The sequence below is a fragment of the Lissotriton helveticus genome, chromosome 11 (genome assembly GCF_964261635.1).
Source record: "Lissotriton helveticus chromosome 11, aLisHel1.1, whole genome shotgun sequence".
In the NCBI taxonomy this organism is placed as follows: domain Eukaryota; kingdom Metazoa; phylum Chordata; class Amphibia; order Caudata; family Salamandridae; genus Lissotriton; species Lissotriton helveticus.
Window position 1 is genome coordinate 1,150,503,931 of NC_136072.1, and position 24,167 is coordinate 1,150,528,097.

The 24,167-nt window shown below is 52.1% G+C and overlaps 1 protein-coding gene across 1 annotated transcript in view; it reads left to right on the top strand.

Annotated features, from left to right (window-relative positions):
- Positions 1-24,167, top strand: part of TXNRD2 (thioredoxin reductase 2) — a 422,726-nt gene that overhangs the window by 385,124 nt on the left and 13,435 nt on the right. Inside the window, exon 16 of the mRNA XM_078667932.1 lies at positions 14,534-14,631. Within this exon, the coding sequence (XP_078524058.1) occupies positions 14,534-14,631 (98 nt within the window). The remainder of the gene's footprint in view (positions 1-14,533; positions 14,632-24,167) is intronic.

Here is a 24,167-nt window from a genome sequence, read left to right on the forward strand (position 1 = left end):
CGAGTTTGGTATGTGTGAACTCGTGGGAGTGAATGCTGCGCAACTGTATGTGTGGCTTGTATGTGTCTAGTGGGGAAGGGCCACTTCTAGACATGGCTGTGTGTGTGCAGTGAGGGTGCTGGAGTGTGATTGGCTGGAGCTGGCTGGCATGCCAGGCTCCAGGAAGTCTGGATGGGTCTGCCCGGTGGTGAGTGTGAGATTAGCATGAGTGATGTGTGGGAGGAGTGTACCTGTGTCCTGGATGGGCTGGGTTTTCCCCACACAATGCTGGCTCCGCCCCCCTGTGGTGTGACTGATGACCCAAGCCCTGCCAGTGAATAGAATGGGTGGTTGGGCCATCAAGAGTGCTCCAGAACCAGCTGCAACTGGTTCTGCCCCCACCCTGCACCTACAGATAAAGGGTTGCTCTGTATAAAAAGAGGCTGTGACCTCTTGAAAAAGGTTCTTGTTCCCAACTAGAATCTTGCCAGGGGCGTGCTGCTGCTTGGGCTCAGGGATGGCTTGCCTCCCTGAGCCCTGCCCAGCCCCTGGACTGCTAAAATGCTGGAATACTGAAGGACTTGTTGCTTTTTGTGCCTTCATAGCGCTGGGAGCGCTGTATTTTCCTTCCTAGCGCTTGGGAGCGCTTTCCATTGACCCCTGGTGCAGGAGAGCGGTATTCTGTGTGCCTAGCGCTGGGCGAGCGCTTTATTTGCCTTTTAGCGCTTGGAAGCGCTATTGATCTCAGCCGGTGCCCACCCGGCGTTATTTGCCCGTTTATTACTTAAAACGAGCGAGTGCCCACCTCGCTGTTTATTTTAATCTCGAGGGTGCCACCCCTCGTAAATACCCCCGAGATTCACCGCCGCGGCCCGAGCGCCGCAAAACAGGAAGCCAGGCACTAAGGTGCCTGACGCGGGGCGGGACTTCCGGTTTGCCGAAGGAAGTCCCGCCCGCCGCCGCGCTGGGATTGGCTGCCGCCGACCGGAAGAGGATGGAGGCGGAGCGATGGCCGCCCGGGGCTCCCGTGAGGTGAGGAGAGCCCGGGGCAGCCAGCCAAGTGCAGCGCCGGTGTTGCGGGGCTCCCATGTAATGGAGGGAGCCCCGGCCAAGGAGTACAGCCCGCAGCACAGGAGAGCCCCGAGGAGCGGGAGCTCTCCTTCCCCCAGCCGCCGCCTCCGGAGAGCAGCCGGTGAGTAGGGCTGCCCCGGGGGTGGTGAAAGTGCGTGAGGGATTCCCTCACAACGAGAGTGGCCCCGTTTGACAGAGGGCCGCTCCCACGGCCCCCAGTAGTTGTTCTTCGAGCCTGGAGGGCTCGCTGGGGGCATTTCCTTGTTTCATGAGCCCGGAGAGGCTCAAGAAGGCGCCACAAGTGTTTGCAGAGCCACAGAGGCTCTAGAGGGCATTTATCGATTTCGAGTCCCCGGAGGGGGGACTCCAACATTGGCACCACATTTCCTCGGGCCCAGAGAGGCTCGGGGGCATTGCTTAGTGTGTGCAGAGCCTAGAGGGCTCCAACGATGGGCAAGTGATGTTCTAGAGCCCAGAGGGCTCCCACCGTTGCTGCAGTTTTTGTTCCTGAGGGGCCAGTGAGGGCCCCTGGCGCAGATGTGTTTCCAGCTGCCCAGCAAGTAGTGGGCAGCTGCACCGTGTAGGTATTTCTTTCCCTAGGGACATGTACTGTGGACTTAGGAGTGAGGCGCACTCCTTCATCCCTGGCCTTTCCCCAGCTGCGCAGCACTTAGTGCCAGCTGCAGCGTTTAGGCCCCCTGTTCTGTCCCTCAGCTGCCCAGCAAGTAGTGGGCAGCTGCTACGTTTAGGTCTTGGCGCAGTGGCGCAACCTGGACTTTGTGAGTTCTACGCTAAAGGTTTAGATGCTGTTATGATCTATGTCCTATTGCTTTTGGGTGTTAGGAAATGTACAATGTGTAGTATGTTTTGCGCACCCTGTGTTCTGCACCTCTGAATGTGTTGTTGATACATTATGTGCCCTGTTCCTTACACCGCTGAACGTGTGTCGATGCGTCATGTGTTCCTTACACCGCTGAATGTAGGTTCTGCATCATGTGTTTTGTCCCCAGGTCTATGCCCCTACTTGTATTGTGATACTGAGGTGGTTGTTCTTGCTAGTGCAGGTGGTGCTAGTAAGGTCCTGGTTCCCTGCGTGACCTGTTCCTAGGGTGGTTAGGATTGCGTAGGGGGGACTTACCAGTTACCAGTGGGTACTGGTTGTGTGCTTTATGTCTTATTTTGTATTACAGTGATCTTCTGTTATAAGTGATCCCAAGGGCTTGATACTAAGCTTGCCCCCTGACCAGAGTCCCAGGACCAGTGGACTCTATGGTGCCTTCCCTGCCAAATTGATGGGACTTGTCTGATCTCCCTGGGCCCCTGGGGCCTCGCTGAAGTGTGCCTCGCTCGTTCCCCTCGGCAGCTCGTGCCGGCAGCCCGTCCAAGCCTTGAGCAGCGCCGCTCTCCCCTGAGCCGCGCCGCTTCGCTGGGTCGCCCGCATCCTGCCTCCCCCTCCTCTTCTGAGCCGCACACATTGGTCGCCCCAGAGAAACGCTTGTACCGTGCCGGCAGCCCGTCCAAGCCTCGAGCAGCGCCGCTCTCCCCTGAGCCGCGCCGCTTCGCTGGGTCGCCCGCTCAAGCTTACTAAGGAGGTCACTCGCATTATCCCGTGCAACCAGGACGGAAGGTACTGTCTGATAGGCTATGTTCTAAGTTCTAGGCCTACAAGTATTGTATTGTTACCTCTAAAAGTGCTGATTCCTGACAGTGGTCCAGGTGGCCCTGTCTTGTAAATAATCCCTTGTAAATTCTGCCCGTGCCTCTGGCACATTGTAAAGTGTGTGTTTTATCTAATGTGTTTTGGTGTAATACAAAGGCTATTTTTATATAACCTTGTGTGGAGTTTCCTTTGTGGTGGGCCTTTGGGTGTTGTTGTTGGGGTGCGTGCGCAAATACTTAACTTACATCGCCTCCAAGTTTAGCCTTGCTGCTCGCGCCACGTTACCTAGAGGGTGAGTAGGGGTTATCTTGGCGTGTAACTCCCTTGCCCTGACTTGGGAGTGGTGGTCTCTGACTGACTGTGGCGAAAGCCCTGGCCAGCCAGGGATCCCGTTTCCAACATTGGCGGCAAGCGGTGGGATAAGGATTTGTGTTTGCGTTGTACCTTAGTAGCAGCTGGCTGCACCACAAAACTCTGCATTTTAGATAAAAACATTGTGGGGATTATTGTTTTAAGTTTGCTGAAAATGTCATTTCTGTGGAAATGTGTTTCTTGTGCACTTTGAGTTAGGTGTCCCTAGCTCGGGAGGGTAGATCACCCCCCTATGTGCAGTGTGTTTTCTGGATTCACCAGAAGGGTGGGATCCAGGGGTGGCAGCATAAGTGTGTCCAGTGCATGTGTCCCCCGTCCCTGCCCTGGAGTAATGGTACCTGTGTCACGTGTGGTCAGGTTGAGAAGTCAGGGGTGGTAGAAACTGCCTTACCAGTCTGGGGAGGGGTGTGTGTGGATGAATGGTGTGTGGCACTGGATGTGTTTGTGAGTTCTCTGGATGGGGAGCTTGCTGAATGCTAGTTTTGTTCAGATACCTAAGTCCTGTGTGTTGAACTTTTCCCAAGAACGTCTGCAGATAGTGGAGCCTGCTTTTTGATTTCTGTGGTCTGTTGAGAGACAGAATTTTAGAGTTGGTAATGTTCTGGGAGGAGAGAGGCATAGGGGATGGAGTGATTCCAAAAGGAGTGTCTGAGGTGTCTTCCAGCCCAGCGTGGTGGAAGAGGTTCAGTGTAGCCCAGCTAGGTCTCGGTGTAGGGGCTCACGTCCTGTCTCAAGAGGAGAAGGAGTGGGTGGGACTGCATGTCTCCAGGTGCCCGAAACCCAGTCTCAGGGCCTGGATTGTTCTTGAAGGGAACATCAGGTCGGGGGCCTAGGCTGTACCAATAGGTCATTTGAGGAGGATCTTCCAGAGTGTCTGGAGAACGTGGAACCTCTGTAACCAGGGTTCCAGTAGTTCTGGTGTCTGGCAGTACCGCTCCAGTTGGGAGGGTGCAGAAGTCCAGATGAAGGGGTGCGAGGGGGATAGGTTCCCCAGTGGAAAAGCCAGTGGGTCAGGGGCCAGCCAGAAGGGTTGTGTCGCCAGTGAGTGACCATGGTGATGCCACTTCTGTCCTGAGTGTCAGGCAGACTTGTACACGACACATTAGTTGTGTCACCCTCAAGGAAGTCCTGGTGCGCCAGGCATCTGACCAAAGGGTACGTCCCTCGGTTGGGGAGCCAGTAGACGGTGTTTCCGGATCTGGACGTAAGGGCAATTGTACGTAGTGTCCTGAAGTTACAAGAGGGAACTCCTGCCTGATGAGAAGGAACCGGGGAAGCTGTATGGGGTATTGACCTGCAGTGGTTGCCTTGCTGCTGAAGGAGGAGAGAAAGTCTTAGATTTTTGTTTTCAACTTGTAGAAGTCCTGGTGCGCCAGGCATCTAACCAAAGGGTAGCGTCCCTAGGTTAGGGAGCCAGGTTCAGGTGTTGCCTGTCCTGGACGGCAGGGCAACTGTAGCCAGTGTCCTGGCCGGTTTGTCTTCTAGGGGTACCCCTGTGAACACAGGTGGGGCTCATCTTAAGTGAAGAGACCCTGTGTTTCCCAGAAGGGGTGGTACAGGCCTAGCAGGGATCTTTAGGGTTCTTGGCTGAGTGTTGTGGTACTACCCTGAGAGCAGGTGGGGCCTACCTTAAGTGGAGGGACCCTGTTCTACAGTGGGAGGGTGCAGAACTCTGGAAGGGGGTCAGAGGAAGTCTGACCCCTGTGCATCCGGTGAATTTGAATCCCAGGTGGTAGACCAGTTAAGGGAGTGGTGACCTATCTGTCATGACCAGCCTGGTGTCCTGTAGGCACCGCACTGAGCCGCGTCTGCCTTCGGCCGCGCAGCCTATGCCGCTCGCCGTCCCCGTCTCGACGCGGTCCACGAGCCGCCACCTGCGCCGCATCTGGCAACCCGCAAAGTGCAACGCCTCACTACACCGTTCTTGTGCTGGTCTGACTGTGGTCACTGCTGCTGAGGAAGTCAGGTCCTAAACTGGGGGGAGAGTTGTGTTCTGGAGGGTGCTTCAGAAGTAGAGGTAGGGTGGGGCAATCGTGCCCGTGACCTCTGGTCAGCCTGAGGGTACGGACCCTAGGTTGAAGGATCAGTGGTAGTTTGGAACTACCCTGAGAAAGGGAGTGGAGAATGGCTATTGTAGGCCAGGGGTTACTACCCCCCACTCTGTGGATTGGCAAGGACCAGTGGTATCTAGGTGGCCTAGGGCCTGGTCCTAGCCGTGGACAACTAAGGAGTACCAGTGGGGTAGCCTAGTTGGACCTGTTTTTTTGTAGGATGGGCTTGTCTTATGGATCAACGTGGCGTAGAACCGGAGGGTGTCCCTGCAGTGCGGGCCCGCGTCCGTGTTCTATCGCCCCAAGCAGGGAAGTCCATCCCAGTGGTGATTGGTCTCCCCTGCGTTTTGGCTGGAAGGGGGTTGTGTTGGACTTGGGCCTTGTGGCAGGTTCACCCCTGAACTTTTTGCCTTAAATTATAGTGATTTCTGGCCTTTGCGCACTTTGACACTGTGGCGCAGTGTAAAGTGCGTGCGCTCCTTGAGTGCGTGGAGTGAGATAGGCCTGCCCTCCCATAGGAATGCATGGGGAATGTATGGGTCCCTGGTAGTTCCTGATGCGTGGGGAGTGCAGGCTCGAGTTTGGTATGTGTGAACTCGTGGGAGTGAATGCTGCGCAACGGTATGTGTGGCTTGTATGTGTCTAGTGGGGAAGGGCCACTTCTAGACATGGCTGTGTGTGTGCAGTGAGGGTGCTGGAGTGTGATTGGCTGGAGCTGGCTGGCATGCCAGGCTCCAGGAAGTCTGGATGGGTCTGCCCGGTGGTGAGTGTGAGATTAGCATGAGTGATGTGTGGGAAGAGTGTACCTGTGTCCTGGATGGGCTGGGTTTTCCCCACACAATGCTGGCTCCGCCCCCCTGTGGTGTGACTGATGACCCAAGCCCTGCCAGTGAATAGAATGGGTGGTTGGGCCATCAAGAGTGCTCCAGAACCAGCTGCAACTGGTTCTGCCCCCACCCTGCACCTACAGACAAAGGGTTGCTCTGTATAAAAAGAGGCTGTGACCTCTTGAAAAAGGTTCTTGTTCCCAACTAGAATCTTGCCAGGGGCGTGCTGCTGCTTGGGCTCAGGGATGGCTTGCCTCCCTGAGCCCTGCCCAGCCCCTGGACTGCTAAAATGCTGGAATACTGAAGGACTTGTTGCTTTTTGTGCCTTCATAGCGCTGGGAGCGCTGTATTTTCCTTCCTAGCGCTTGGGAGCGCTTTCCATTGACCCCTGGTGCAGGAGAGCGGTATTCTGTGTGCCTAGCGCTGGGTGAGCGCTTTATTTGCCTTTTAGCGCTTGGAAGCGCTATTGATCTCAGCCGGTGCCCACCCGGCGTTATTTGCCCGTTTATTACTTAAAACGAGCGAGTGCCCACCTCGCTGTTTATTTTAATCTCGAGGGTGCCACCCCTCGTAAATACCCCCGAGATTCACCGCCGCGGCCCGAGCGCCGCAAAACAGGAAGCCAGGCACTAAGGTGCCTGACGCGGGGCGGGACTTCCGGTTTGCCGGAGGAAGTCCCGCCCGCCGCCGCGCTGGGATTGGCTGCCGCCGACCGGAAGAGGATGGAGGCGGAGCGATGGCCGCCCGGGGCTCCCGTGAGGTGAGGAGAGCCCGGGGCAGCCAGCCAAGTGCAGCGCCGGTGTTGCGGGGCTCCCATGTAATGGAGGGAGCCCCGGCCAAGGAGTACAGCCCGCAGCACAGGAGAGCCCCGAGGAGCGGGAGCTCTCCTTCCCCCCAGCCGCCGCCTCCGGAGAGCAGCCGGTGAGTAGGGCTGCCCCGGGGGTGGTGAAAGTGCGTGAGGGATTCCCTCACAACGAGAGTGGCCCCGTTTGACAGAGGGCCGCTCCCACGGCCCCCAGTAGTTGTTCTTCGAGCCTAGAGGGCTCGCTGGGGGCATTTCCTTGTTTCATGAGCCCGGAGAGGCTCAAGAAGGCGCCACAAGTGTTTGCAGAGCCACAGAGGCTCTAGAGGGCATTTATCGATTTCGAGTCCCCGGAGGGGGGACTCCAACATTGGCACCACATTTCCTCGGGCCCAGAGAGGCTCGGGGGCATTGCTTAGTGTGTGCAGAGCCTAGAGGGCTCCAACGATGGGCAAGTGATGTTCTAGAGCCCAGAGGGCTCCCACCGTTGCTGCAGTTTTTGTTCCTGAGGGGCCAGTGAGGGCCCCTGGCGCAGATGTGTTTCCAGCTGCCCAGCAAGTAGTGGGCAGCTGCACCGTGTAGGTATTTCTTTCCCTAGGGACATGTACTGTGGACTTAGGAGTGAGGCGCACTCCTTCATCCCTGGCCTTTCCCCAGCTGCGCAGCACTTAGTGCCAGCTGCAGCGTTTAGGCCCCCTGTTCTGTCCCTCAGCTGCCCAGCAAGTAGTGGGCAGCTGCTACGTTTAGGTCTTGGCGCAGTGGCGCAACCTGGACTTTGTGAGTTCTACGCTAAAGGTTTAGATGCTGTTATGATCTATGTCCTATTGCTTTTGGGTGTTAGGAAATGTACAATGTGTAGTATGTTTTGCGCACCCTGTGTTCTGCACCTCTGAATGTGTTGTTGATACATTATGTGCCCTGTTCCTTACACCGCTGAACGTGTGTCGATGCGTCATGTGTTCCTTACACCGCTGAATGTAGGTTCTGCATCATGTGTTTTGTCCCCAGGTCTATGCCCCTACTTGTATTGTGATACTGAGGTGGTTGTTCTTGCTAGTGCAGGTGGTGCTAGTAAGGTCCTGGTTCCCTGCGTGACCTGTTCCTAGGGTGGTTAGGATTGCGTAGGGGGGACTTACCAGTTACCAGTGGGTACTGGTTGTGTGCTTTATGTCTTATTTTGTATTACAGTGATCTTCTGTTATAAGTGATCCCAAGGGCTTGATACTAAGCTTGCCCCCTGACCAGAATCCCAGGACCAGTGGACTCTATGGTGCCTTCCCTGCCAAATTGATGGGACTTGTCTGATCTCCCTGGGCCCCTGGGGCCTCGCTGAAGTGTGCCTCGCTCGTTCCCCTCGGCAGCTCGTGCCGGCAGCCCGTCCAAGCCTCGAGCAGCGCCGCTCTCCCCTGAGCCGCGCCGCTTCGCTGGGTCGCCCGCATCCTGCCTCCCCCTCCTCTTCTGAGCCGCACACATTGGTCGCCCCAGAGAAACGCTTGTACCGTGCCGGCAGCCCGTCCAAGCCTCGAGCAGCACCGCTCTCCCCTGAGCCGCGCCGCTTCGCTGGGTCGCCCGCTCAAGCTTACTAAGGAGGTCACTCGCATTATCCCGTGCAACCAGGACGGAAGGTACTGTCTGATAGGCTATGTTCTAAGTTCTAGGCCTACAAGTATTGTATTGTTACCTCTAAAAGTGCTGATTCCTGACAGTGGTCCAGGTGGCCCTGTCTTGTAAATAATCCCTTGTAAATTCTGCCCGTGCCTCTGGCACATTGTAAAGTGTGTGTTTTATCTAATGTGTTTTGGTGTAATACAAAGGCTATTTTTATATAACCTTGTGTGGAGTTTCCTTTGTGGGGGGCCTTTGGGTGTTGTTGTTGGGGTGCGTGCGCAAATACTTAACTTACATCGCCTCCAAGTTTAGCCTTGCTGCTCGCGCCACGTTACCTTGAGGGTGAGTAGGGGTTATCTTGGCGTGTAACTCCCTTGCCCTGACTTGGGAGTGGTGGTCTCTGACTGACTTTGGCGAAAGCCCTGGCCAGCCAGGGATCCCATTTCCAACAGCATCCCACAACGGCGGTTGCAGGAGCTGATCGTGCACACTGACTCTTATCATACTACTAAGCTATCACTTGGGGAACACATCGAGGACGTGCGGCCAATGGAGTTCGCTGTTGTTTCTCAATTTTCAATGTACATCTCACACAGGTCCAGCCAGGAAACAATATGAAAGGTCCATTGTTTCAGTCATACAACCACTCGCACAACCACTCACTCTCCCATACAGCTACTCCTACAACTAGTCGGCCACCTATACAGCAATCAATCAATCAATCAATCAATCAGGGTCTTGAATAGAATGGCTACTTACCCGTGGGGGTCTCAAGGCGCTGGGGGTGGAGGGCTGCTGGTCGGTCTGGGTGAAAGGTCATTCGAAGAGCCAGGTCTTGAGGTCCTTCCTGAATTTGGTCAGCGACGTGGTTTGCCTGAGGTGGAGGGTCAGGGTGTTCCAGGTCTTGACGGCAAGGTAGGAGAATGACCTTTCTCTGGTTCTGATCTTGTGGATCCTGGGGATGAGAGCAAGGGTGAGTTTGGAGGGTTGGAGTTGTCTGGTGGGTACGTAAAATGTGAGGAGGTGGTTCAGCTATGCTGGTCCTTCGTCGTGTAGGGCTTTGTAGGCATGAGTGAGGAGCTTGAAAGTCATTCTCTTGTTGAATGGAAGCCAATGGACTTGTCAATGGTGTTGCGTGATGTGGCTGCGGCAGGGGATGTAGAGGATCAGTCTGGCTGCAGCACTTTGGATGTTCTGTACTTTCTTGAGCTGTTTCTGGGTGACGCCAGCGTAGATTGTGTTGCCTTAGTCAAGTCTGCTGGTGATGAGTGCGTGGGTGACCGTCTTTCTGGATTCTGTGGGGATCCATCTGAATGTCTTTCGAAGCAGGCGGAGCATTTGGAAGCAGGAGGAGGAAACTGCGTTGATTTGGCGGTTCATAGTGAGTGATGATTCTAGTATGATGCCGAGGTTGCATGTATGGTCCCTCAGGGTGAGGGGAGATCCTAGAGTGGGTGGCCACCAGGAATCATCCCAAGCTGAAGGGGTAGGTCTCAGGATGAGAACTTTGGTCTTGTCCGAGTTGAGCTTGAGGAAGTTGTCTTTCATGCAGGTAGCAACGGCCTTCATTCCACTGTGAAAGTTGGTTCTGGCAGTTGTGGGTTAGTTGGTGAGGGAGAGGATCAGCTTGGTGTCGGCGTAGGAGACTATGTTGAGTCCGTGGCTTCTGACTATGGCTGTGAGGGGGGCCATGTAGACATTGAAGAGGGTGGGGCTCGGAGGAATCCTGGGGCACTCCACAGCTGATCTCTGTGGGTTCTGAGAGAAACCGTGGTAGTCTGACTCGCTTGGTCTGGCTAGTGAGGAATGAGTGGATCCAGTCCAGAGCCTTGTCACAAATTCCGGCGCCACGGAGTCTCGTGATTAGGGTGCGTTGGGAGACTGTGTCGAAGGCGCCCAAGAGGTCTACAAGGATGAGGGCTGCCATCTCTCCCCAGTAGAGGAGGGAGCGGATGTTGTCGGTGGCGGTGAAGAATGCAGTCTCCGTGCTGTTGTTGCTTCAGAATCCGTATTGGGAGGTGTCCATTATTTGGTTCACTTTGATTAACTCGGAGAGTTGGGTTTTAATGGCCTTCTCGATGATCTTGGCTGGAAAGGGGAGGAGGGAGATGAGTCTGAAGTTCTTGAGGTCTGTCGGGTCTAAGAACGGCTTCTTCATCAGGGGGTTGATCTCAGCCTGTTTACAGTCATCGGGGAAGGTGGCGGTTCGATGGAGCAGTTGATGGTGCGGCAAAGCTGAAGGGCGATGGTGGTGATTGCACTGTGGAAGATGTGGTGGGGCAAGAATCTAGCGGGGCTCCTGAGTGGATGCTCTTCATGGTCTTGAGCGTGTCCTCTGTTGTCAGCGGGGTCCAGCAGAACACAGTCTGTTGGGGTGCCGCTTGGTTCTGTGCGATGGTGGCGGGCGTAGTAGCCGGGTCTAGATTGTCGAAGCTGTTGTAGCTCTACCCTGATCTTGTGGTGGAAGACGGTGCCGAACTCCTTGACGATGGCGAAGAGTTCTATGCTGTTGTGTGCATTGGTGTTGGTACTGTCTTGGAGGGCTGTTTTCATTGTCATTTTCAGGAGGCGGAGGTGTGCGTTGATGGCGGATTGTAAAGTTGCGTGAGTTTACGGAGTTTTGTTGTTCCTCCATCTCTTCTCGAGTCTCCTGCAGGTACGTCTGAACCATTGGAGTGCAGGAGTGAACCAGCTGGCCTTCTTAGAGTGTTACTTGCCTGGTCTTTTCTTGAGGGGCGTCAGGGTGTCGGCGCAGTTGAAGATCCATCGTAGGAGGTTGTGTGCTATGGTGTTGGCATTGGCAGAGTGGTTGTGCTGAGGAAGTTGACTAGAAGATCTTCAGTGGCCTTGATCCAGCTGCAATGGGGTGGGCGTGGTGAGGGGCAATGATGACGGTGGTGTAGAGTGGGTGTGGCGAGGCAAGATGCACGCAGTGATGGTTGGTCCAGGAGAGTTCGTGGTGTGGCTGTGGCTGATTTTCCTGCTGGCAGAAAAGACATGGTTGAGCATGAGTCTGGCTGTGTGGGTCAGTGCCGTGACTAGCTGCTTGAGTCCTATGTTGGCGAGGTTCCCCAAAAGGGAGGCGGTGTTCTGGTCACTGTGGTTGTCCATGTGGATGTTGTGGTCTCCGAGTAGGATATAGTCGGTGGATGCGAAAGTCTGGGGTGCGATAAGCTCTATGATGGTGTCAGTGAAGGGGAGTCTGTAGACCAAGGTGCCCAGAGTGTGGTGTTGGGGTTAGCCTGGATCTGGAAGTGGAGGTGTTCCATGCTTGTTAGGTCGTTAGACTGCGTGGTCAGTCGGCGTGTGCTCTTGTAGACAATAGCAATGCCTCCTCCTGGGCGGTCAGGGCGATCTTTACGGGTGATTTTGTAGCTTTCAGGGGTTGGTCCCGGATTCTGTGAAGAAAGCATTGTCAGGAGAGGTGGCTTTAAGGAGGTCCCTGATTTCTGTGGCGTGTTTGTATAGGGACTGCACATTGAGGAAGATGCAGTTGAGCCGGACTGGTACGCTGTTGGTCAGCTGGGCTGCAAGAGGAGCTGGGGTGTTGGAGTGGCTGAAGAAGTGATTGCAGTTCCGGCAGGCAAAGGGTCCAAGTGTCTTCTTCGGTGATGCTAGATGGCAGGCAGCGTAGTGTCCCGGGTTGAGGGCAAGGAGGATGCTGACATCGTAGCGGTTGTATGTCCGAGAAGCAGGGTCCCTTTCAATGGACACAGTCTAGGTGCGGATGGGCGCAGACAGGCTTGCCTTTAGCGTGCCACTGGGTGGCCGCTGTTAAGTAGTGCTGCAGGGAGGCTGGTCTGCTGAGAGGCGGGAAACACTAGAAGGGACACTGAAGGGTGACAGTGCCACGGGGGATCGCAGGGAGTGATGAGGGAGAGGACAGAAAAAAGGAAGAAAAAGAAAAAAAGAAAAGCCAAAAGGCAACGGCAAAAATGTGAAAGAGAAAAGCAGAAAGAGGGACAGATACAGCAGAGAGAGAGACAGAAGGGCATTCAAGCAGCAGAGCAGTAATGTTCTTTCGCTGTACCACCAGGGATGAGGCGCAGACAGGAGCCTGCAGGTGGAGAAGGACCTCGAACTCCTAACCTCCACGTCAGTAGCAGCAGCAATACCAGATGGGGACTGCAGCATCAGCTACCAGATGTCCCTGTGACATTGAAGGAGCAAGTCACAGCCACTCACGCAGCCACACACTCACCCATACAACCAATCACACACACACACACCCACACAACCACTTACATAGCCATTCACACATCCATACAAGTACTCACACTTCTGATCACTCTCCCATATAGCCATTCAGACAGACACATACTCTCCAAAACGGCCACCCACACACCAACTCACTTAACAAAACCCCAACTCAGAGCCCCTCACCCATACAGCATACTTACATACAGTCACTCACTCATACAGCCAGACACCCACTCACTCACCCATACAGCCACTGACACGCCTACTCACTCAGCAATACAGCCACACAGTAACTTTCACACCCACTTAGTAACTCCCACACCCACTTATCCACCCACTCACAGACCCATATAGCCACTCAGACACCCACTCACACACACATACACACAGCCACTCACATATTATATGTTAAAAGTAGTATCACTCATTAGTAGTACACCTAGTATACTAATTAAACTTTTGTCGTAGCTGAGTATATATGTTTAACACTCATACATTCATAGACAACACTTATGCTCACTGTCCTCAGTGATGTGATCAGTGATTTCATTTTAAACGTCATCAGTTATATCTCTGACCGTAGAAAAACACAAGGAGATGATGGACGGAACGCTGAAACTTTTCAGACACTCACCCCCAATCACAGATCTGGGTTGAATCCATCATTGTTCTTTAGCTCACTTCACCACCTCAGTTCAGACCCAGCTGTATGCAAATCAGTCTTGACCCTGTTCCTCATGGGAACAGTCCAGCCCGAACTGCCAAGCCATGTCTTCCGTGGACCGGAAACAAGCATCCTGGGACCGGTTTCAGGGCATCACCTTTGATCAGCCAGGCTAGCTTGAATCCAGTGGCAAAGTGAGCAAGGGACCCACGTCCGGGCATACCTGTCCCTCTTAGGGCGAACAAAGCCAACATGAGGTAATGGACGGAGCGCTGAAACTTTTCAGGCACTCACCCCTAGTGACAGATCATGTCATGAGTGATGCAATATGTGAGGTCATAAGCAGTGCATTGTGGGGGCGTACATTATAAGTATCTCAGGTCACAATAACAGCTAAATTTCACTGAATGTGTTCGAGTGAAATCTGAGCCTAACTATAGCATCCCTTGATTTCAGTGGATAGCCGGTACTCTAACTAGGAGCAGTGACATTCTAAGTTTGGTGTATCGGGCAATTCAGCACTATTGGTGACACAGAAACTGGTGGAAAAATGAGGCTCAAGTGTCAGTGGATTGTCAGGAGGTTTGTCAGAGAGTTAATCAGAGCATAGCCATTGGACTAGGAAGCTCGGCACAGCTCACAAGTTTTGGAGTTGTGCTTTCATGAAAAAGTTTGAAAATGTCATCTCCTTGCACTTGTCCTCACGTTCAGGCTGGAATCTCTTGGGAAAAAAAATCAAATGTCCTATGACAGCTAGGACTCCCAACAGTTGTTTATAGTATGTGTTGATAATGTAGATAAACCTGTGTGTTTTTAGCAATATAGCGTGCGTCAATGATGAGATTTTACTTTCTCAGCTTCAGATCATGCCAGACAGGTCAGCCTGGGCATCAAAGACTGCTAATGACGTTTTACTTCTATTTTTCGTTGCGTGTTCGCGGCAGGATGCCCACAATTATCCTGGACTCAGGTGGGCCTTAGGTGACGATGATGGACTGTAAACTTTGCAGGTTACAGAAGCTGACTGTGTTGTAAAACTGTTATGTCCCAGCAAAGAGGCCTTTCCAGTTATGTTTCACTTCTTGTTCCTGAAACTATCGGGATACCTTCAAAGGAAAAGTGAGGCAATAGTTTTCGCCATACAGCGGACTAAAATATGTCTTGAATTGTCTTAAGTGGTGTTCTTGAGGGCTAGTTAGTCTAAACATGCTTACATACATGCACTTGCACCCTCCACATTCATCCCATGGCCAGAGACTTATCTTCGATTTGACGACCTGTTCTCTTGTTGCTTTGCAGATGGTTTGCTTGCGCGACGAACAGCAGCGGATACTTGGCCTTCATTTCATTGGTCCGAATGCTGGTGAAGTCGTCCAAGGATTCGCTCTTGGAATTAAGTGAGTTTCTCATGTTTTCAAGCTGAAGTATCTCTTTATAAGGTGGTGCACGTGGATGGTGGGTTTATGGTCACCGTAGAGCAGCTGCAGATCGAACTAGTGAACATGTTATTGTAGAAGCTGTAAATCAGGAGTATCTGGTGTTGGCCCACAGGTTCAAACTCTGTGCCAGGTGATTATATCCACATGCGATGACTCTAAGGGACAATTATTCATAGTGAATATCCCCAAAATCCAGCAATGTCTGTCAAAGAAAGGTGGACGATCTGCTGCTGGTGGTGAGACCATGGAGAGGCTGTACAGGTGAGTAGGAGACAATACGGTGTAAAGCATGGACGTGACCAGATCCCAGCTCGATCAAAAGTAAGATCACAAATTCTCATGTACTCTATAGACTTTGACATCTTCCCCAGACAGATGGACTATCTCTGCTTGTACAGACAGGGACCACGCATCCTTATGCAGCCAAAGTTGGTTTCTTTATAAGCCGAAACACAAGCAGCCTTGTGCATGGCAGGCACCAGATTCCAAGACTCCAGTTCTTTCTCCTCTTAAAAACATCAGACGTTCTTGCTTGGTGCCCTCAGGTTCAAGTTCAAGAATTTGTATAGCGCGCTACCATTACTTATCGAATAGCCAGGTTTTAAGCTGCTTTCTGAAGGAGAGGTGGTTCTGTGTAAGGCGGAGGTGAGTGGGGAGAGAATTCCATGTTTTGGCCGCTAAGTAGGAGAAGGATCTTCCTCCCATGGTGGATCTATGGATGCGTGGAACTGCGGCGAGGGCTTGGTTGGATGATCGTAGTTGGCGGGTGGGTGTGTAGAAGGACAAGCGTGTGTTGAGGCATTCAGGACCTAGGTCGTAGAGGGCCTTGTGTGCGTGGGTGAGGAGGCGGAACGTTATTCTCTTGTTGACGGGGAGCCAGTGGAGGTCTTTCAGGTGGCCGGAAATGTGGGCTTGACGGGGGATGTCCAGTATGAGTCTGGCTGAGGCGTTTTGGATGCGTTGGAGTTTTTTCTGTAGTTTGGCTGTGGTTCCTGCGTAGAGTGTATTTCCATAATCCAGTCGGCTAGTGACCAGTGCGTGGGTGACTGTCTTTCTTGTCTCGGTGGGGATCCAACGGAAGATTTTTTTGAGCATGCGAAGGATGTTGAAGCATGAGGCTGAGTCTGGTCATCGAGAGGGAGGAGTCTAGGATTTCACGTGTGCGTTGTTTCCTGGTGCTTCAGTGGTTCTTTGTGGCAGTAAGAAGTTATCTTTTACTTGCATCTTCATCTCGTGCTTGTTCTACTCATACAAGAATTTAATAATGCGGATCTTGACGGCCACATTGGTCCTCTGCTGACAGCGGGGGCCGCAGCCCCACCCCCTGTGCATCTATGCTGAACGTGTGATTCTGTTTGAGCTAAGCCAGTCAAGTATACCCGCATAGGCACACTTCGGTTCCTTCCATCCCAGGTCTTCTTGGCATTTCTTCACATAGGCTGCAGATCTTCTGATCCCTTCGCTCCTGTTAGACCTAGTGATCCCTTCGTTCCTGGCAGACCTAGTGATCCCTTCGCTCCTGTTAGTCCTAGTGATCCCTTCGCTCCTGTTAGACCTAGTGATCCCTTCGCTCCTGTTAGACCTAGTGATCCCTTCGCTCCTGTTAGACCTAGTGATCCCTTCCCTCCTGTTAGACCTAGTGATCCCTTCCCTCCTGTTAGACCTAGTGATCACTTTGCTCCTGTTACACCTAGTGATCCCTTCGCTCCTGTTACACCTAGTGATCCCTTCGCTCCTGTTAGTCCTAGTGATCCCTTCACTCCTGTTAGACCTACTGATCCCTTCGCTCCTGTTAGACCTAGTGATCCCTTTGCTCCTGTTAGACCTAGTGATCCCTTCGCTCCTGTTAGTCCTAGTGATCCCTTTGTTCCTGGCAGACCTAGTGATCCCTTCGCTCCTGTTACACCTAGTGATCTATTCGCTCCTGTTACACCTAGTGATCCCTTCGCTCCTGTTAGACCTAGTGATCCCTTCGCTCCTGTTAGACCTAGTGATCCCTTCGCTCCTGTTAGTCCTAGTGATCCCTTCGTTCCTGGCAGACCTAGTGATCCCTTCGCTCCTGTTACACCTAGTGATCCCTTCGCTCCTGTTAGTCCTAGTGATCCCTTCGCTCCTGTTAGTCCTAGTGATCCCTTCGCTCCTGTTAGACCTAGTGATCCCTTCGCTCCTGTTAGTCCTAGTGATCGCTTCGTTCCTGGCAGACCTAGTGATCCCTTCCCTCCTGTTAGACCTAGTGATCCCTTCGCTCCTGTTAGACCTAGTGATCCCTTCGCTCCTGTTAGACCTAGTGATCCCTTCGCTCCTGTTAGTCCTAGTGATCCCTTCGCTCCTGTTACACCTAGTGATCCCTTAGGTCCTGTTAGTCCTAGTAATCCCTTTGCTCCTGTTAGACCTAGTGATCCCTTTGCTCCTGTTAGTCCTGGTGATCCCTTCATTCCTGGCAGACCTAGTGATCCCTTCCCTCCTGTTAGACCTAGTGATCCCTTCGCTCCTGTTAGACCTAGTGATCCCTTCGCTCCTGTTAGACCTCGTGATCCCTTTGCTCCTGTTAGACCTAGTGATCCCTTTGCTCCTGTTAGTCCTAGTGATCCCTTTGTTCCTGGCAGACCTAGTGATCCCTTCGCTCCTGTTACACCTAGTGATCTCTTCGCTCCTGTTACACCTAGTGATCCCTTTGCTCCTGTTAGACCTAGTGATCCCTTCGCTCCTGTTAGTCCTAGTGATCCCTTCTTTCCTGGCAGACCTAGTGATCCCTTCGCTCCTGTTACACCTAGTGATCCCTTCGCTCCTGTTACACCTAGTGATTCCTTCGCTCCTGTTAGTCCTAGTGATCCCTTCGCTCCTGTTAGATCTAGTGATCCCTTTGCTCCTGTTAGTCCTAGTGATCCCTTCGTTCCTGGCAGACCTAGTGATCTCTTCCCTCCTGTTAGACCTAGTGATCCCTTCCCTCCTGTTAGACCTGGTGATCCCTTTGCTCCTGTTAGACCTAGTGATCCCTTCGCTCCTGTTAGACCTAGTGATCCCTTTGCTCCTGTTAGACCTAGTGAACCCTTCGCTCCTGTTAGTCCTAGTGATCCCTTCGCTCCTGTTACACCTAGTGATCCCTTCGGTCCTGTTAGTCCTAGTAATTCCTTTGTTCCTGTTAGACCTAGTGATCCCTTCGCTCCTGTTAGTCCTAGTGATCCCTTCATTCCTGGCAGACCTAGTGATCCCTTCCCTCCTGTTAGACCTAGTGATCCCTTCCCTCCTGTTAGACCTAGTGATCCCTTCGCTCCTTTTACACCTAGTGATCCCTTCGCTCCTGTTAGACCTAGTGATCCCTTCGCTCCTGTTAGAACTAGTGATCCCTTCGCTCCTGACAGACCTAGTGATCCCTTCCCTCCTGTTACACCTAGTGATCCCTTCGCTCCTGTTACACCTAGTGATCCCTTCGCTCCTGTTAGTCCTAGTGATCCCTTCGCTCCTGTTAGACCTAGTGATCCCTTCCCTCCTGTTATACCTAGTGATCCCTTCGCTCCTGTTACACCTAGTGATCCCTTCGCTCCTGTTAGTCCTAGTGATCCCTTCGCTCCTGTTAGACCTAGTGATCCCTTCCCTCCTGTTATACCTAGTGATCCCTTCGCTCCTGTTAGACCTAGTGATCCCTTTGCTCCTGTTAGACCTAGTGATCCCTTCGCTCCTGTTAGACCTGGTGATCCCTTCGCTCCTGTTAGACCTAGTGATCCCTTCCCTCCTGTTATACCTAGTGATCCCTTCGCTCCTGTTAGACCTAGTGATCCCTTCCCTCCTGTTATACCTAGTGATCCCTTCCCTCCTGTTACACCTAGTGATCCCTTCGCTCCTGTTAGTCCTAGTGATCCCTTCGCTCCTGTTAGACCTAGTGATCCCTTCCCTCCTGTTATACCTAGTGATCCCTTCGCTCCTGTTACACCTAGTGATCCCTTCGCTCCTGTTAGTCCTAGTGATCCCTTCGCTCCTGTTAGACCTAGTGATCCCTTCGCTCCTGTTAGACCTAGTGATCCCTTCCCTCCTGTTATACCTAGTGATCCCTTTGCTCCTGTTAGACCTAGTGATCCCTTTGCTCCTGTTAGACCTAGTGATCCCTTTGCTCCTGTTAGACCTAGTGATCCCTTTGCTCCTGTTAGACCTAGTGATCCCTTCGCTCCTGTTACACCTAGTGATCTCTTCGCTCCTGTTAGACCTGGTGATCCCTTCGCTCCTGTTAGACCTAGTGATCCCTTCCCTCCTGTTATACCTAGTGATCCCTTCGCTCCTGTTAGACCTAGTGATCCCTTCCCTCCTGTTATACCTAGTGACCCCTTCCCTCCTGTTACACCTAGTGACCCCTTCGCTCCTGTTACACCTAGTGATCCCTTCGCTCCTGTTAGTCCTAGTGATCCCTTCGCTCCTGTTAGACCTAGTGATCCCTTCCCTCCTGTTATACCTAGTGATTCCTTCGCTCCTGTTAGACCTAGTGATCCCTTTGCTCCTGTTAGACTTAGTGATCCCTTCACTCCTGTTACACCTAGTGATCCCTTCGCTCCTGTTAGTCCTAGTGATCCCTTCACTCCTGTTAGACCTAGTGATCCCTTCCCTCCTGTTATACCTAGTGATCCCTTCGCTCCTGTTAGACCTAGTGATCCCTTTGCTCCTGTTAGACCTAGTGATCCCTTCGCTCCTGTTAGTCCTAGTGATCCCTTCGCTCCTGTTAGACCTGGTGATTCCTTCGCTCCTGTTAGACCTAGTGATCCCTTCGCTCCTGTTAGTCCTAGTGATCCCTTTGCTCCTGTTAGACCTAGTGATCCCTTCGCTCCTGTTAGACCTAGTGATCCCTTCGCTCCTGTTAGACCTGGTGATCCCTTCACTCCTGTTAGTCCTAGTGATCCCTTCGCTCCTGTTAGACCTAGTGATCCCTTCCCTCCTGTTATACCTAGTGATCCCTTCGCTCCTGTTAGTCCTAGTGATCCCTTCGTTCCTGGCAGACCTAGTGATCCCTTCCCTCCTGTTACACCTAGTGATCCCTTCGCTCCTGTTAGACCTAGTGATCCCTTCGCTCCTGTTAGTCCTAGTGATCCCTTTGTTCCTGGCAGACCTAGTGATCCCTTCGCTCCTGTTAGACCTAGTGATCCCTTCGCTCCTGTTAGTCCTAGTGATCCCTTTGTTCCTGGCAGACCTAGTGATCCCTTCGCTCCTGTTAGACCTAGTGATCCCTTCGCTCCTGTTAGTCCTAGTGATCCCTTTGCTCCTGTTAGTCCTAGTGATCCCTTTGTTCCTGGCAGACCTAGTGATCCCTTCGCTCCTGTTAGACCTAGTGATCCCTTCGCTCCTGTTAGACCTAGTGATCCCTTCGCTCCTGTTAGTCCTAGTGATCCCTTTGTTCCTGGCAGACCTAGTGATCCCTTCGCTCCTGTTAGACCTAGTGATCCCTTCGCTCCTGTTAGTCCTAGTGATCCCTTCGCTCCTGTTAGACCTGGTGATCCCTTCGCTCCTGTTAGACCTAGTGATCCCTTCGCTCCTGTTAGTCCTAGTGATCCCTTCCCTCCTGTTAGACCTAGTGATCCCTTCGCTCCTGTTAGACCTGGTGATCCCTTCGCTCCTGTTAGACCTAGTGATCCCTTTGCTCCTGGCAGACCTAGTGATCCCTTAGCTCCTGGCAGACCTAGTGATCTCTTCGCTCCTGGCAGACCTAGTGGATTATAAAAAGACTCTCCTAGGGTGGCTGTCTCCTGAAACCTATTCTAGGGTGACATGCTTGTGCTGCCACAGACGTTGAACCCCTGAGACGCTTACGTGACCCAACTGAGTTGGGCCTAAAATGTCTGAAACACACAAGCTCACTGAAAATGCTGTGTGAACATTTCAAGCTTTCCTATCATTGGAGCCTTTAGAACCTGACGTGAGATTTTACATGGAGTGACACAGGTGACCTAACAGCTGGGCTGTGGAAAGAACCCCGTGTGCCCCAGGAAGAGTGCATTGACTCTAGAAACAGAAGGCATCAGTTTGATTCTCAATGCTTCCACCCAATAGACATAAAGGGAGGTCTAACACAGATGTCACAGTAAGCTTCAGAAGTTTCTTCCCCAGTGAATGCTTCCTGTGGGTCCAGTAAGGACCAGTCTCTCAAGTCATGGGTGAAACTGAATAGATTCCCCTGAGAGGTTACGCAGTACAGACGTTGCAGGACCACCCGTTATTGGGCATAGCGTTGAATCATGCATCGGCTTAAGCCACGCCTAGATTTCTATCCTCCGGTGAGGCTACCTGAATCTTTGGCACCTTCCCATCAGGGGCAGTGCCACCTGTCTTTGCCAACCCCCTCTCACTGGTGGATCACACTCTGCTCCTTGCGTTTCAGAATCTAGATTTGTTGAGGCCAATTCAAAGTTGCTGTGCTAGAATGGCTAGACTCTGCTGTGTGTGGAGGGGGTGAGGCGTGGCACTGATGGGGCTCTCCAGGAGTGGTGCCAGTTTGTCTCATCCTGCCCTCTTCTGTTCAGATCTGCTGCTGTTGCTGCATGAACGGTGGTCTGTGGTTCATCATATGCATCGCTCGATGTGTCACCAGGCATGGGGCAGAAAATGAGCAGGTATCATGGAGCTGGCGTGGTGGCTGTGTCCATCCTGCTGCATCACTGAGGCCCTCCATCCCCATGATGATGGAGTGGAGGCAGGGAGCAGAGGTGGAGGAAAAGAAGGCTCATAAACTCCAAAAACAACCTTCTACAGACCCATTGGGGGTGTTCCCTTCTGCTAGCTCACTTTTAACAAGAAGCCATTCATCCACTTGGGCTTGTTCAATTATTTCTGGTCACTTGGATCAAAAAGCACCTATAACTTCAGTGAGAGGTTTCTTTTTCCCTGTGTCATCCCTGAACATGAAACAGGAGACAAGGAGTAAGCTGGGATATGTTTTATATTTGGAACATCACCTACTCCCAGAGTAAGCTTGTTTCATTGCTATCCCATGCCTTGAAAGTTGCCGCTAGACTACCCCATATCCAGTGAAGTTGATCATCTTCTAAAGCTGTACATTACTGTTACAGAATACACTGAAACATATTTTAACTTAAGTCTTTAATCCAAGATAAGTGGCACAGCAACAAACAGCATCTGGCTGGCAGACAGAACCAGTGCAACTGACCTGGTGCCTAGCAGCAGTGGAGGTTCTCAGTAGAATCACAGCACTACTGAAAGATGCACAGTGTTTAAAGGAACATTACTATGATAAATATATACAAGACAGAATGTAACAATTACCCTTCCATTTCTTATGATCGTCAAGTAGTTCAGTTTTTAGGTCAAGCCTGGGTCAGCACATGCGCTGCTCTGCGAGGTGTGCTCTATTCAGGTATAGACTTGAAGCTGTAATGTAATGTATGTATACTTGTAAAGCGCACTGTTACCTTGTTACGTGGTGTCCTGGCGCTGTATACCGCTGGGGAACCCGTCCTGGCTTTCCCTGTGAGAGGGCACCCCAAGGTGAAGCCCGGCATCCCCGGCGTTGCTGGGGCCGTTGTGGAGATTAAGCAAGCTAATGCCCAGAGTTGCAGAGTGGGACCCATGGTTAGTGTAGGTACCTAAGCGAGAATTATCGAGTCCGCGGACATTGACCCAAGACCCTGCCGCGTCGGGAATTGAACCCTGGTCCCGGGCCGACCTCTGCTTCAGGGGCTGCCGCTTCTAACCAGTGAGCCACACTTCTACTCTAACCAGTGAGCCACACTTCTCCTCTAACCAGTGAGCCACACTTCTCCTCTAACCAGTGAGCCACACTTCTCCTCTAACCAGTGAGCCACACTTCTCCTCTAACCAGTGAGCCACACTTCTCCTCTAACCAGTGAGCCACACTTCTCCTCTAACCAGTGAGCCACACTTCTCCTCTAACCAGTGAGCCACACTTCTCCGCCCATATTTTTCATTGGCTTGTATCATTGTCCTTTGTAAACTGTGGATTTTCATTGGTCAATAGGCTTAATAGTTGCCCCTTAATACCCCCTTGTCTCATCTTGTAACCTCCCATAAAGGCCCTTTTACATGTGTTGTTACTTGCTAGGCTTTAATTACAGCCCAAAAGCACTATTTCTTTAAATGGTTTTCACCTGCCTGCGGTTGCAGGCAAGACACGCATTCTCATAAAGCTTTTTTTTTTATCATAGCACGGCACGCCGCAGTAGCAGCCGCTCCAAACATGGCTGCATGTTTTTTTTTCCAAGTTATCACTTTTTTGTTGTTGTTTACGATCGCCCCATGCTACGCTTTCACGTTAAAGATGAGCCAAGTCTAAAGAAAGGTCCGAGGTCACTATTAAAGTTAAAAAAAAATTACAAAAAAAAGCATATGACAAACCGATGCTTTTTGCTGTAAAAGTGCCCCATACTGCGCTTTCACTTTATTGGCAGCAGCACCGCTTTCTTTAGATGCGGCTCTTTTAAAGAAAGGTGCGCGTCCTCCATTAATGTGATAGCGCGGCATGGGGCACTTTTACAAAAAAAGTATTTGCAATGCAATAGGTCTTACATTTACAAGAGTTTGAGCTTTGGCATGTACAATACCAACAGCTCAAACTCTCAGAAATGCGAGACCTGTTGCATTGCAAATGCTTGTTCCTCTTCTGATGAGTGCATGGTCTCTCCTTCTCTTAATGTGCTCTCCACGTATCTCACAGCTGTGTCCTTTTGCTCTACAGTGCTTACTGGCGTGAGTTCTACTTCACGTCTCATTCACCTCCTTGCTATCTGTTTGGTTAACTTGGGCTCCAGACCATGTTACTGCCATCCTGGAGTCTGGGCTCGGTCCACTCGGTACTTTTTGGTCATCCTGTTAGAAGTCTTAGTTTGGAAAGCAAGAAGACCCATTCTAGACTCTGATGTCCCAGAAGCTAAACCTCGACCATAGTGCAAAGTGAGCAAGGGACCCACGTTTCAGCACTCCATCCATCATCTCCTTGTGTTTGCTTTGTTCGTCCTAAGTTGGCACGGTATGTACATACGTGTGTCCCTTGCTCACTTTGCCACTGGATTCAAGCTAGCCTGGCTGATGAGGGCTGTTAGTCCGGAACCGGTCCCAGGATGCTTGTTTCCGGTCACGGAAAGACCTGGCTTGGCAGTTCGGACTAGACTGTTCCCATGAGGCACAGGGTTCTGACTGATTTGCATATGGCCATGTCTGAACTGGGGTGGCTTGGTGAGCAAAATAATGATGGATTAAACCCAGATCTGTGACTGTGGGTGAATGTTTTGCCATTGTGCAACATTCTGTCCATCGTCTTGTGTGTTTTGCTGTGGGAAGGGTATGCCCAGACGTGGGTCCCGCTGGAGTCAAGCTATCATGGCTGAAGACGGCTGATAGCCAGAAACCGGTTCTAGGATGCTTGTTTCCGGTCCAAGGAAGACTTGGCAGTTCGGGCTGGACTGTTGCCATGAGGCACCGGGTCAGACTGATTTGCAACTGGGGTGGCGAAGTGAGCTAAAGAACGATGATGGATTCAACCC